At 35.4% G+C, this 13845-nt stretch overlaps 1 protein-coding gene across 9 annotated transcripts in view; it reads left to right on the top strand.

Annotated features, from left to right (window-relative positions):
* Positions 1-8744, top strand: part of LOC143244454 (uncharacterized) — a 57055-nt gene extending 48311 nt beyond the window's left edge. For 6 of the 9 annotated variants that reach the window (XR_013025096.1, XR_013025092.1, XR_013025097.1 and 3 more), the window contains 2 exons: positions 50-716; positions 8127-8744. Coding sequence is in view for 2 of the 9 variants with exons in the window: in XM_076489154.1 (XP_076345269.1) it covers positions 8127-8223 (97 nt within the window). In the remaining 7 variants the exon portion in view is untranslated. The remainder of the gene's footprint in view (positions 1-49; positions 717-8126) is intronic. The other 3 variants (XM_076489154.1, XM_076489164.1, XR_013025103.1) reach the window with 2 other exon arrangements.
* Positions 8745-13845: the final 5101 nt, after the last annotated feature.

The raw sequence follows: 13845 nt of genomic DNA, 5'->3' as shown, positions 1-13845 counted from the left end.
TTTTCAATTTCGCGAAAAGTTACAAGAGGGCTATTTATCCCTAATTTAGCAGTGTAAGACTACGTGGAAGGCAGCTAGTCATCACCACCCACCGCCAACTCTTGGGCTACTCTTTTATCAGTGAAAAGAGCAATAGACCGTTACATTATGACGTTTCAACGGCTGAAAAGGCAAGTATGTTTGGTGTGATGAAGATTCGAACCCGTGACCTTTAGATGACGAGTCACGTACTCCAACCACCCGACCATGCAAATCATCAAACCAAGTCGACAAAGTGTGATTCTCGTACTGAACAGAATAATTGTTTATAGGACACAAATGTTATCAGTTTTATTGTTTTACTTCCGTTTCCATTAATTATTTTTTACTAATGTAGCTATAACATTTTGTAATTTAATTTTTTAGTATGGATGTTACGAAGAGAAAATTAAGCACTTTTACAGTTTGCAGTCACAGTGTATTGGATCGCGTTTTCTAAGATGGAGGACAAGTACTTACGCAGTTATTGCTTTCACGTGGCAAAAGCACGCGCTCCTACTCAAGATGTATGAGTGGGAGAAGTTACACTAAAGTCAGAAGTAAACTGTAGTGGTACCAGTATCTAATACCACGCATATTACACTGTCTTATACAAACAAGACTCCGTGTTGAATCAATAATGTGATAATGGCTTCTGTTTGTATTAATTTATTCTTTTGAATTTTACTTTTAATGAGGTAAGTAAAATAAGTGTTTGTTGTAATAATCAGTTTCTAGCTACTGTGACGTGGGAACTAACCTAAAGTAAAGTTTAATGTGTGTTTTGCACAGCTACACAATAGTTTACCTGCGCTCTGTCGAACACATGAATTAAACACCGGATTCTAGCATTGTAGGTTCATAAACTTACCGCTAGTTCACTGAGGGTTTGGCCAACTTTAAGGAAATGATGGGCAGAAATTTTTACTTGAAACTGTAATTATTTTATGTATACTTGTTACAGAACATTGAATAAAATGTGTAAAAATTCCGGTTAAACCTATACCGAGTTTAAAATAGCTTTATAAACAATACAATCAATAAATACACAACAGTTTTTTTCTTTATATATTTGTCCACGTATTTTGCACTGTCCTACATCTAATAAGTATATTAAAGTGTTAAAACGAACCGTAAATTTTAATCATATGAGTCACAGAAGAGAAAGGTGTATTGCATCGTGACAACGACACAATATCTGCTGTAACTGATATATTTTCTTGAATAGCATGTTTTAACAGGCCAGACACGTTTATCATGTTTTCAACTCACTGTTTAATAACCTAAACTACTCTAGGTATGTCAATAATTCCGCCAAAATTATTATTCAATATTATATAGTGAACCAACTATTTGATGATGGTATTAAAAATATGTTGTTTTTGGTGACATCATCAAACAAAATAGAGAGACACTATTTCTATTATTAAACTGCATAATCAACATGTTATGATGTAAGCTAGATTAAAGTCGGGAAATGTAATTTTTATTAACTTTATTTAAGCCGTTTACAAAATCAGAATTAAGGTGAAAATTAATAACACATTATTATTTATTTCTTTAAACACCAATTATTTGTGCCAGGCATGGCCAGTCGAGTTAAGGCACTCGACTCGTAATGTGAGGGTCGTGGGTTCGAATCCCTGTCATACCAAACATATTCGCCCTTTCAGCCGTGAGAACTTTATAATATTACGGTCAGTCCTACTATTCGTTGGTAAAAGAGTAGCCCAAGAGTTGGCGGTGGGTGGTGATAACTAGCTGCATTTTCTCTAGTCTAACACTGCTGAATTAGGGACAGTTAGTGGATTTAACCCTCGTGTAGCTTTGCGCAAAATTCAAACCAATTGTTTGTTTGAAAATAAGCACAAAGCTACTATTTGTGCTCTGCCCACCAGAGGTATCGAAACTCGGATTCTAGCGTTCTAACTCCGCAAACATACCAATGTACCACTGAAGGGGGAAGGGCGTGGTAAATGTAGCTCACTTTCTAATTGATAGTTCCCTAGTTACTTGTTTACTTCACTTCAGATAGAAAGCTGACGAACCTGCAAAGTTAACTTCATGTCTAAGTACCACATTACCAATCTAAAGAAATTTTCATTTTTTTAATTTCGCGCAACGCTACACAAGAGCTATATGCACTAGCTATCCCTAATTCAGCAATGTAAGACTAGAGGAAAGGCAGCTAGTCATCACCACCCACCGCCAACACTTGGGCTACTCTTTTACCAACGAATAGTGGGATTGACCATCACTTATAACGCCTCCACAGCTGAAAGGGTGAGCATGTTTGGCGTGACGGGGATTTCGAACCCGCGATCCTCAGATTACGAGTCGAGTGCCTCAACCACCTGTCCATGTTGGGCAAAAGTGTGGTTTACTTATGTAATACTTCGTAATCTGAGGGTCGCGGGTTCGCGCCCGAGTCGCGCCAAACATGGTCGCCCTCCCAGCCGTGGGGGCGTTATAATGTGACGGTCAATCCCACTATTCGTTGGTAAAAGAGTAGCCCAAGTGTTGGCGGTGGGTGGTGATGACTAGCTGCCTTCCCTCTAGTCTTACACTGCTAAATTAGGGACGGCTAGCACAGATAGCCCTCGAGTAGCTTTGTGCGAAATTACAAAAACAAACAAAACAAAACTACTGTAATTAAATTGCAAGTCCATAGTTTTAAATTTGTTTCCGTAATTTTGTTGGAGTTTTACCCATTTTTAATAACTCATTCGAATAATTTGTTGATATAAAAAATTGATAAAATTTCCAAAAAATTAGGGAAGAAAGTTAAAAAAATAACACCTCTCAATAGTTATAGGCTTCACACTCAACGTAACAATATTTGTTTAAAATGCTTATCTCCGACGTCATAAAATATTTTCCTGGTTTTGTAACGTCATCACCTTTGATGAAGGTGTGGCGCACTCAGAGCACATAATTCGTTCCGTCCTTTCTCTGGTAGGACTTCAGGGCGCCAAACTGAGGAACTGCAGGTCTTCGATTGTACTGCTGTGCTGACGACGCTGGCTAATTGCCAGGTTTCACAGTTATATTTGGGAAAAAAAATTAATGAATATTTTTCACACTGGTAATTATGTGCACGAAACAAAAACAAAAATTTGTAAACCTAGAACTTAATGGGATCTAATTAGAGATTTGTTCTATTGGTTTATAATTACAGATTCAAAATTAATTGTACTTACTTTTGATGAAAATACAAAATTATATCATAACTTTGCAAAGAAAGTAAGAAATTTTGTTCTAATGGTTATGATGAAATCCAATATGTGACCCAAAATATTGCTAATCATATTTAATTGGGTAACATGAAATAGACTTTCTATTAGACATAATGGGCACATATTGAGAAACTCAATAATAATAATATGAATTTTATTAGTACCTAAAGTGGTATTAATACAAGATCAGGCACAGCGGTTAAAAAGAATCATAAAAGAAGCACCTACACCGAGATTCAACTTCTTTAACTATATGTGTTCTTCTTTTTCCCTCGTTACGATGATACTCGAAATTTGTAAATTACATATTAAACAACACTTTGATATGGAGTTTTACCTCTTTATGTCATTACACCCAGTGATCAAGCAGTATGCTTGAGGGCTTAAAATGCTTAAACTCAAATATCGATCCATATGAAGGGTACAACACAGATAACTCACTGTGTAGTTTTGCGCTTATTAAAAAGAAAAATAAATAAACTTCAACCCCTCAAACACACTCAATAAAACACATTTTAGAGAAGCAAATGCATCCAAATTTCTTCTAAATCTATTTCAAGAGCTGTTTTTCTTTCATTTCTATCATATTTCGATTGTTTATATTATTATAACGTTATTTGAATGAAATATAGTGACAGTAAATATATTAGGATATAAAAAACTTTTTTCAATCTCAACTCTTCTAAACAGAGTTTCTTCTAATATTTTTTGTACAACTACATTGTTAATTTGATTTGAATTTCGCGCACAGCGATACGAGGGCTATCTGCACTAGCCGTCCCTAATTTAGCAGTGTGAGACTAGAGGAAAGGCAGCTAGTCATTACCACCCACCGCTATCTCTTGGGCTACTCTTTTACCAACGAATAGTGGGACTGACCGTAATATTATACCGCTCCGACGGCTGAAAGGGTGAGCATGTTTGGTGTGACGGGGATTTGAACCCACGACCCTCGGATTACCAGTCAAGTGCCTTAACCACCAGGCCATGCCGAGCCGTACGCTGTTAGTTTCAGATTCTGAAAATAATTTCTATTACATGCATATGCAAGTCAATGTTTTCGTCCAATGCACAAAATTATGGGACTTTTTTGCAGCACGAGTTTAGTGAAATATTAATATGATAATGTCTAAACTTTTATAAAAACAGCATGAAATTCTAATTGAAATTTTAACCAAATAATTTCGGCACAAATTACAAAAAGTCGAGGTGATATTACTTTTTAAATTAATAGCCTAAATATTAATTTCGGAATAATTTGAATGTAACAAAAATTTCACAGCTTACTAATTCATTAAGCCTGGAATGGACTTCTACCTCCATCCATTTTTTTTAGTGTGTTTATTTGTTTAATTTAAGCTTGGTTAATTTTCTGTATATTTTTATATAATTCTTTTTCTTGTTCATGTTTTATTGTAATTAATAGGAATAAATTAAATATGTACATTTTTTTCCAAATATTAAACATTTATTACACATGTTAGGAAATGAATATTTCGACTTTAATATATACATAGTGTATCAATTGCATGTCTTTCCAAGATTCCCATAGTTACAATGTAATGGTCATAAATCAGTACTTAAGTGTTTTAGTTGATTAGTAACCCAAGTCATTCCTGTTTATCAAAGTGTTATGTAAAAACACTTGTCGTGCATTGTTAGACAGAGACCGAATACGACATATACAGTTCCAGTAAAAGATAATAAGCAAGAATTTGAAGTTTGCGGAGGTTCATAGATTTAAAGTTCACAAGCGTTAGTCACATCTAGAAACCAAACTGTTTTTCTCAAGAGAAAATGGTCGAAAATTTGGTATCACAGCAACCATATTCGATCACATGCTTCGATCGATTGCTTGTGTCTTTGATTTGCCTGAACGGGGTCTCGAAGACGACATTCACGAATAGTAGAAGGTCAATTGAAAGGTTATTAAAAATTATTGTATAAGGCTGACATCACCTACATGCAGAAGTTCATTGGAATAGAAATTGCAGTATAGGGCAATAGGACATGTACATGACGATTGTAATGATTATGACAAACAATGGAAGATATTGTTCTAGAATCTGGAGGTATCACGAGACATAAAAAATATTAATACAAACAATGGAGGATGTTGTTCTATTGGTATCACGAACATCAAAATATTAATACAAACAATGGAGGTTGTTGTTTTATGGGTATCACGAGACATCAAAATATTAATACAAACATCTAACAGTCAAAATAGTTCGTAATTAGATCCGAAAAGTATAAAGGTCTTTTTTTCGCGTATCTGATTTATATATATGTTTGTGTGTGTGTTTCCACATATTAAAAAGCTTTAACTTATAAATCCAGTACAATATTCATAAGTTCGAGTTTAGCCTCCCGCTAGTACAGCGGTATGTCTCTGGATTTACAATGCTAAAATCGGGGGTTCGATTTCCGTCGCTGGGCTCAGCAGATAGCCCGATGTGCCTTTGCTATAAGAAAACACACACACACAAACTTTGAGTTATATGTTCTGAAATAAATAGAGAGCAAACAAAGGAACAGCTATCTGTTCGAATATTAAATTTCATTCGACCTTAATTTAATAAGAATGGTCGTTTTATACAGATACACATAATCATCACAAATAAATTTAAAACGGTGATGACACCTTGCAGACAGAGATCAACATGGTGAAACATGAAGGTACTTTTATTGACATTCTTATTGAAACGATATGTATAGTTTGATTATAAGGAAAGCTGGCAATATTTATGTTGAATAGTTCTTATCGAGAAATGCAGAGTTTTTTTACACCACGCATTTTCACTATCAAATAATCTGGTCCTAAACGAATATCCAACGGATTCATAAAGGTTACAAGCTGGTAATAATTCCTAATTGATCAGGGAAAGTAAATCTGAAGTCCAACATGACATTTAACGTCACTTACGGATTACATTATTTGTTATATTTGGCGCTAAAGGTTGACCTTAGGCCTAAATTTTTTTCAGACGATGTTCCATTTTTGATATTCAGTTTACGAAACTTGGAATAATTTATAATAAAAAATCAGTTATTAATGCTTTCCAACACGTTATGTTACTACATTAAGGAATATCAAGTATTTATTTATAAAACTTAAAAAAATTGTTGTTCGAAAGATACAAAATAATCGTATTTATTTACATTGATTCCACAAATACGCATTTGAGTTTTTCATTTGTAATTAATAATTATCGTCTTAAATCCTACCAGACACGAAGTTCAGTTGTTTTTTTTTTTCTGAGTGTGACGATGAAATAATAAAACGGTCATACCAGTAATAGCTATAGCAAAACGTTTAAATATTATTGTGTTTTTATCTACTAGTTACCTAGTTATATGTTCCTACGTCAGAGAGCAATAAATCTACGGACTTATGACGCTAAAGTCCGGAGTTCGATTCTCCACTGTGGTCATAGCAAATAGCCCAATAAAGCTTTGCCCTAAAACAAACAAATCTAGTAATATAAAACAAGCACATAATTCACAGTTTGCCTCTGAAGAAGAAAGGTCCACCTTCCGAAAGAGCCCGGGTTATAGGGATTTTATTCATTTCTATCAAGAATAATTATTGGTCAAAATCAGTTATATTAACTTCTAATATCAGCGTTTTGATAACGCTGCGTTCCAACAATGGGGTTAATGTCATGTTGCTTAACAACAAAAGTATAACATGATATCGTTGTTTCTCTATGTACTGAAAGTATACAAAGAAATGTGTGTGTGTGTTTTCGTATAGCAAAGCCATATGTGACTCTCTGCTGTGTCCACCTAGGGGAATCGAACCCCTGATTTTAGTGTTGTAAATCCTTAGGCTTACCGATATCCAGGGGGACTAAAATATTATGTATAAACAACAAAACTAGAAAAATATTTGTTAGTTTCTTAATTTAGAGTATACGTTGATCAAAGAGGTTTGTTTTTATCAAAAATGTTATTAATATAACAGAAAATAACTTAATTCAAAAACTATATATGTTTAAAACTGACTTCGTGTATTTATTTCCATGATAAAGTTCATGCACTTCACTTTAAGCTAGGTAATCCTACATTACGATTTTATTTCAAGCTTAATATACCAACACTCACTATACTTATGTTTTCATACGTTAGGTATTATAATTTATCCCGGACGTATCCCGATTTATTATGCTATGTATGTTGACGTATTACGATTTCAAAGTGCCGTAAATCTGAATTTAATTTAAAAGTTAATTGAATATCAATATGTATCATATTTATTGTATTTGCCAACAAGATTGGTACAGATAATTTTCTTTTTTTAGTACAAATATTTTTAATATACAAACAACAATACAATTAATAAAATGGTTATTACAGATAGTTATTACAAATAATAATCTATATACAAATTTTTACAATATTAGAAACAATACTGAGTCGTCTATCTGGCCTGAAACTGAATCGATTTATCGATAAACGATTTTGAAGTGTACACTGTGATCTGGTGAAAATGTCGATTCTGTGAATGAGTTGAATAAACAGGTTATAAACAAAATGAAAGATTCTGGTTCAAAAACATTTTCATTGTGACCTAAAAACGTTCGTTTCTTGATTCGCTGATATTAAATGTATCGTAGACGCTGTTACGCTGAAATTTATAGTATATTTCACCTACCTGTCTTTTTCAGGCGAAACAAACAAAACAGAAATAGTTCATAAAAATTTTATTATATGCCCTAGTATTTATACATACATAAAAATATTATATAGGTATAGAAAACGTTAAAGAATTAGAATTTTTAAGCTTAATGGTTCTTGTACGGGTTGTACGGACAAGCCGTACTCCTAGAATGACTCTCCTCACTATTCCCTTCTCCTATCTATTTTCAGATTCCAAGCTATAAAACCCCAGTCACCTAACCTTTTATGTGAAGGAGGAAAGGATACTGTCCCTGATCATCCTTTGGTGGATTCATTTATTCCCTAATTTCTGCTTTTGGTTTTGTGTGCTGTGTGTGGATCCCATAGACACTGATTAGAAGTTAAGACCCTATGAGAAAAACAAGTGTCAGAGACACTTCGTTCCATTTGCTCATATCAAAATTAACACTGAGTAATGTGCTAAAAACCAAAAAAATACCATTGAATGTACTGGTGTAGAACGTGAACCATGATGTCCAAATATAAGAACTCACCAGTCCGTGCGAACATTCAAATACATTGTTAAGTGAAAATACGTATGTGGTAATAAATTCAATACCCAGAATTTTAACAGGAGTTAAATGCTGCCTCATGATGATTAAGAATAAAAAAACAAGACGCGGAAGAATAAATTTCACTATTCATATTTTGATTCTGGAAGATGAGCCAACATTTGACAGCATTCTAAAACGTTTTTGACATGAAGGCCTAAACTTTCAAGAAACTTTTGGACTTACTACATTATTTTAAATAGAAATCCCTGTAATGAACAAAGACACTGATATAATAAAAGCATAACCCACAATACCACTGTCCTATTCCTGGATTGTGAATTCCATTGAACAGTCCTAATACATAAATAAAGCAGTTGCTAAACTTTAAATGTACATGACTAGCACTAATTACAACTAGCAAAGTTACCATTTTTAGTTATGTGATACAATGATACAATCAGTATATTATTAATAAAGGTGTTAAAAAAGTATAATGAAAAATGAAAAAAATATCTAATATCTTATTTTAATGTGTCTAGACAGTTCTTTCAGGAAGCTTTGGTGGTGTTCTCTTCAGATGAGTCGGCCTCTTGTCATCACTTACTGTCCTTTCCTTGGGAAATTATTTCTAGATAGGTGGTAGTTAATCCACTGATGGCTTTATCCTCCATAATCCTCCAGAAGTGGTCTTGACAGAAACTGTGTGCTCCTCAGTTAGTTGACTTTTCGCTAGACCATTTTTCTCTACAATTACCCACGGGACCATTTGCTTAGCAGTAACTTCCAAAGACAGTTACAGTGAATGATTTTTAGCTTGGATTGTCTCTCTCGCTATATTCTCTAAACCATATCATTAATTATTTTCAGTACAACATGTGACCCTTCCCAGCGCTTGCTTGACTTTCAAGTTTGTCTCCTCTTGCAGTAGGGATTGTGTGGCCACACACACTGCCACATTAGAATATTATAACATATTTTCCTTTTATCGCTATCTTATTTAAGTCTTTCATGGGTAAAATGATGTATGACATTAATGGTGTTCCTTAGTAAACCTGCACATTCACTGTAAGACTATACTGAGTTATTATTCTCAGGGTGTGTATATAGAAGGTCCAATAGCACTTTGGGTTCTTTCTTCTAAACATTAGTGATGTTATTATGTTTGCATTAATATTTAATAGCTCACAAGCTTCAGAATAACATCTTGATCCCACTTATATTTATGTTCATCTACACAAATGTCTAATTGATTTAAAGATGTATGTTTGCATTTTCCCTCATTCCATCAGAAGATTAATTTACAGTCTGTTGTCCTGGTATTTTTTATTTAGAGAGGTTGACACATTTCTTCAGACAAGACTAATTCAAACACCATCCCTATATCATAGACACTCACTGATGAGTTTCATCGCTAGAATTTCTGCTTCCTGGTTAAAATAGCATATGCTTCGAGCCATTTAGCGAAATTATACGTTGCAAACATTTTGAATTTACCTTTCTTAATACTTTATAATAAAGGAACAACACTTTGACAACACTCTCTCTCAAAAAGTGCTTTGCAGAATACTTTTCTCGTTTACTATGCTATTTCTTTCATGTACCTTTTTGCTCATAGTTCGTATTATTTATACAAATTCTTTACAGCATTCCAGCACTTAACCCAATAGAAGCATTATCTTTCTCTTTAGTGTCATCTTAACACCTAAGTGTCCAACTCTTGAAAAGTTTTAGAGATGACAGAATTATTTTCAATGTAAATACTGTGGAACGGTGGTTCCCAATCTTTTTTATGCCTCGCACCCCTAAAAAATTTTAATATGTTCTCGCACCCCTCACAGTAATTATTTATTTAAAAATAAAGGTGAAGGTGGCCAAAACAAATTTTTATACTTAGTTTGATATATAAACAAAAATGAAACATTTGGAAAAGAAAAAAATATCACAACAAACTTAAAGTTGCATGAACCCTACATGGCCTACAAAAAATAAATTTTCATCCATGTATAAGTCTGTCTGTGCTCAAATCTTCAATTTAAATTTAATGACTCTTTGTTCCTGTTTATTTCTTACGAGATTTTCAAGCGATTTCTAGACTTTGTCTTGATTGACAAAAGGGCACTAAATCCAAACCCACATAAGTATGTCGTCATGAATGGGATGAGCACATTTAGTGCTTTTTCACAAAGTCTTGGAAACATGTCCATTGCCGAACACCAATGTTGTTCTAAAGTTTTGCTTTCAAACTGCGTTTCAAAACTCGATTTGTGCGCAGTTCAATAAGGTCTTCCTTCAGTTCTTCATCATCCAACATATCCAAATTGAATGAGTATGGATTCATAATACATTTTTCAGAAGCTTCCAGTTCTCCTTCAAAATATCCATCAAATGACTTTGATAGCATTTCCAAATGATCCACAATTTCTTCACTCACACATGGAGTTAGGGACTCATCCTCACCTACCATTTCTTCAAGTGATAGAAAATTTGAAAGATTCCCTCTTTTAACTCGTCGACACCAAAAATGTAACTTTTCTTTGAAAGCATTTAACTTTTTGCAGCATATCAATATGTTTATGTTTTTCCCTTGAAGAGATACACTCAGGTCATTCATACCAGTGAAAATATCACTCAGATAGGCTAGCATTTGGTTGAATTCTTTTGATTCTATTTCTCTGGGCAGATCATAGTCACGTTCCTTCAGAAAGGTTATGACTTCTTTTCGCAGTTCAAAGAAGCGCGTTAAAGCTCTCCCACATGACAGCCAGCGGACTTCTGTGTGGAAAAGCAAAACTGAATGTTCACTTCCAAAATCTTCACAAAGCGACTTGAAGAGACGGTGATTCAGGGCGCAACCCCTAATCCAGTTGATGGTCTTCACAGAAGTGTCAAGGACCTTTTTCAACTTTGGAGGCAATGTTTTTGATGCCAAAGCATGTCGATGAAGAAAACAGTGTATCTTGCAAGTGCGAAATCTCTTGTTTCATCAGTGCAAAAAATCCTGATTTATTTCCTAGCATAGCAGGGGCACCGTCGGTACACACAGAATCAATAATTTGGACATCTAAATCATACTTTGCAAAGAAGTCTTTCACACACTGGAAGACATCTTTCCCTTTTGTGGTTGTTTTCAGATCTTCACAGAACAGGAAATCTTCCATTATGGCACCATCATGGACATACCTCACCAGTGCGATGAGTTGACTGCAATTTGCACATCAATTGTTTCGTCCAATTGGAGAGAGATTTTCAAGGGACTAGCCCTGATATCTGCTATAACTTAGTCCAAAATGTCAGAACTCAAATCACCAATTCGGTTTTAAATAACATTATTTGATAACGGCACTAATTTAATTAGAACAATTGTTGCCATTTCTAATGCACACGCTTTTATCACCTCTTCTGCAATTGTATGGAGCTTCTTTGATTTGGCTTCTTTATACGCCACGTGGTATGAAGCCATCAGCAGTAGTTTATAGGCAGATATAAAACCTAATTTTAAAAGGGTTGCTCGAGAATCAAAACGGGCCCTTCTATCTTTCAACGATTCAACATCATGGCCTGCAACAGCTGCTCCACCATGCTGGTTGTTGAAGTGTTCCTGCAGCTTAGATGGCTTCAAATTTGCGTTTGAAAGGACAGCGTCACAAAGCATGCACTGGGGTTTTTGCAGATCCTCAGTTGTTCCGATGCAAGTGAAACCAAACTTCACATAATCATCATTCCATTTCCTTTTCTTTTATATAATGAAGTTTTTTTGCCCGAACACAGAATCAATAATGCACTGACTACCATAGCATCGCGCATGGGTTTATATACTCTGCGAAACGTTCTAGAACATTCTCGAATATACGTCACATGACGTCATTGATTAATTTTGGATACTTCTGGAAATTTCTCGAGTCACGATCACGTGAATACATAACATAAATAAATAATACACACGTTAAGACGGCGTTCACGAACGTAACCTAATTAGTTGTGCCGAGTATTCAGGTCACGTTTACGTTTCGTGTGTTGTTTGTTTAGAGTTGTACATCAAGATTTCGGTCTGCGCCGGTGATGGTAGAAACGATAGTTTATCGTAACAAGGTAAAAAGCTACGTCTGTAATAATAAAAATAAGAAATAAAAATCGAACATAATTTTTTAATCTATAGGATAGTACCCTTAATATCAACAAAACTAAAAACTGAAATGTTATCTCGCACCCCTGGAACGCTATTTCGCATTCCCAAGGGGTGCGAGCACCCATGGTTGCGAATCACTGCTGTAGAAGTACCAACATTAGCAATTGTTACTGCCTGCTGGTATCTTCCCATTTCTGACATAACAAGCTTTCTTGTAGGCATAATGAATCTTACTTTGCCTAGTACCTTTTTTGGCCATGGGAGTGCAGAAAGACTGTCTACCAGTAGTGCAGTGCTAAACAAAGAAATGCCAGAACATGACTAACCATATAAGGTAGAATTCATTTCAAATACCACCAGCATAAAATTCCAGCTAAAAGAAGTACAGGTATAGTATGCTCACACTTTTCCACTTCAATATACCTCTGCTGTTTACTACGAGTGTTCTTCCATACTATACTCTTCAAAAAAAGAAACGCAAAATGGATATTTTTGTTATTTTAAAAGAAATATATGTAATAACGTTACAAGCTCAGAGTATGTGATGTTACACGTGTTAAGGCACTGATTGTCAGACCAAAATGACAATAAAAGTTGTGCACTTTGAAAACAGAAGAAAACATCGGAATTTTCGCCAAAACGCATTCGTGTCCAATAAATTTGTTTGAGAGATCTGCATGTTCTGCAAGCGCAACATGTGCAAAATCCCTATAAAAGTGACGGGTTCCTGGTTTCCATAGCTCAGTGTTAAGCTACCGACACGCAATACAGTTATGCCAAGACTGACTGAAGCACAAGGCAACAACGTCATTGGTCGCTTGGAAGCAGGCGAATCTCAGATGTTGCCAGAGCTGTGAATGTCCACCCAACCACCATCACAAGGCTATGGAATCGTCACCAACAACATGGATCAACTCGTGACCGTCCACGATCTGGCAGACCTCGTGTGACCACGCCCGCACAAGATTGCTACATCCGGCTACGTCACCTTCGGGATAGGACCACCACTGCGACGTCTACTGCCTCAACCATACCAGGGCTGCGTAGGATTTCCGATCAGACCGTACGCAACCGTCTACGAGATGCAGGAATCCGACCTCGACGTCCAGTCAGAGGCATCATCCTCACCCAGCAACATCGTCAAGCACGGCTGCAGTGGACTCGGGCACATCGGGTATGGCCTCATCGACGATGGAGGCATGTTTGGTTCAGCGCTGAATCACGTTTTATGCTTCGTAGGCAGGATGGAAGAACCCGTGTTTACCGTCGCCGAGGTGAACATGTTGCA

Source organism: Tachypleus tridentatus, chromosome 1 (assembly GCF_004210375.1).
Source record: "Tachypleus tridentatus isolate NWPU-2018 chromosome 1, ASM421037v1, whole genome shotgun sequence".
Lineage (NCBI taxonomy): Eukaryota > Metazoa > Arthropoda > Merostomata > Xiphosura > Limulidae > Tachypleus > Tachypleus tridentatus.
Note: the sequence above shows the minus strand (reverse complement) of the source record. Positions and strands in the feature narration are given on the sequence as shown.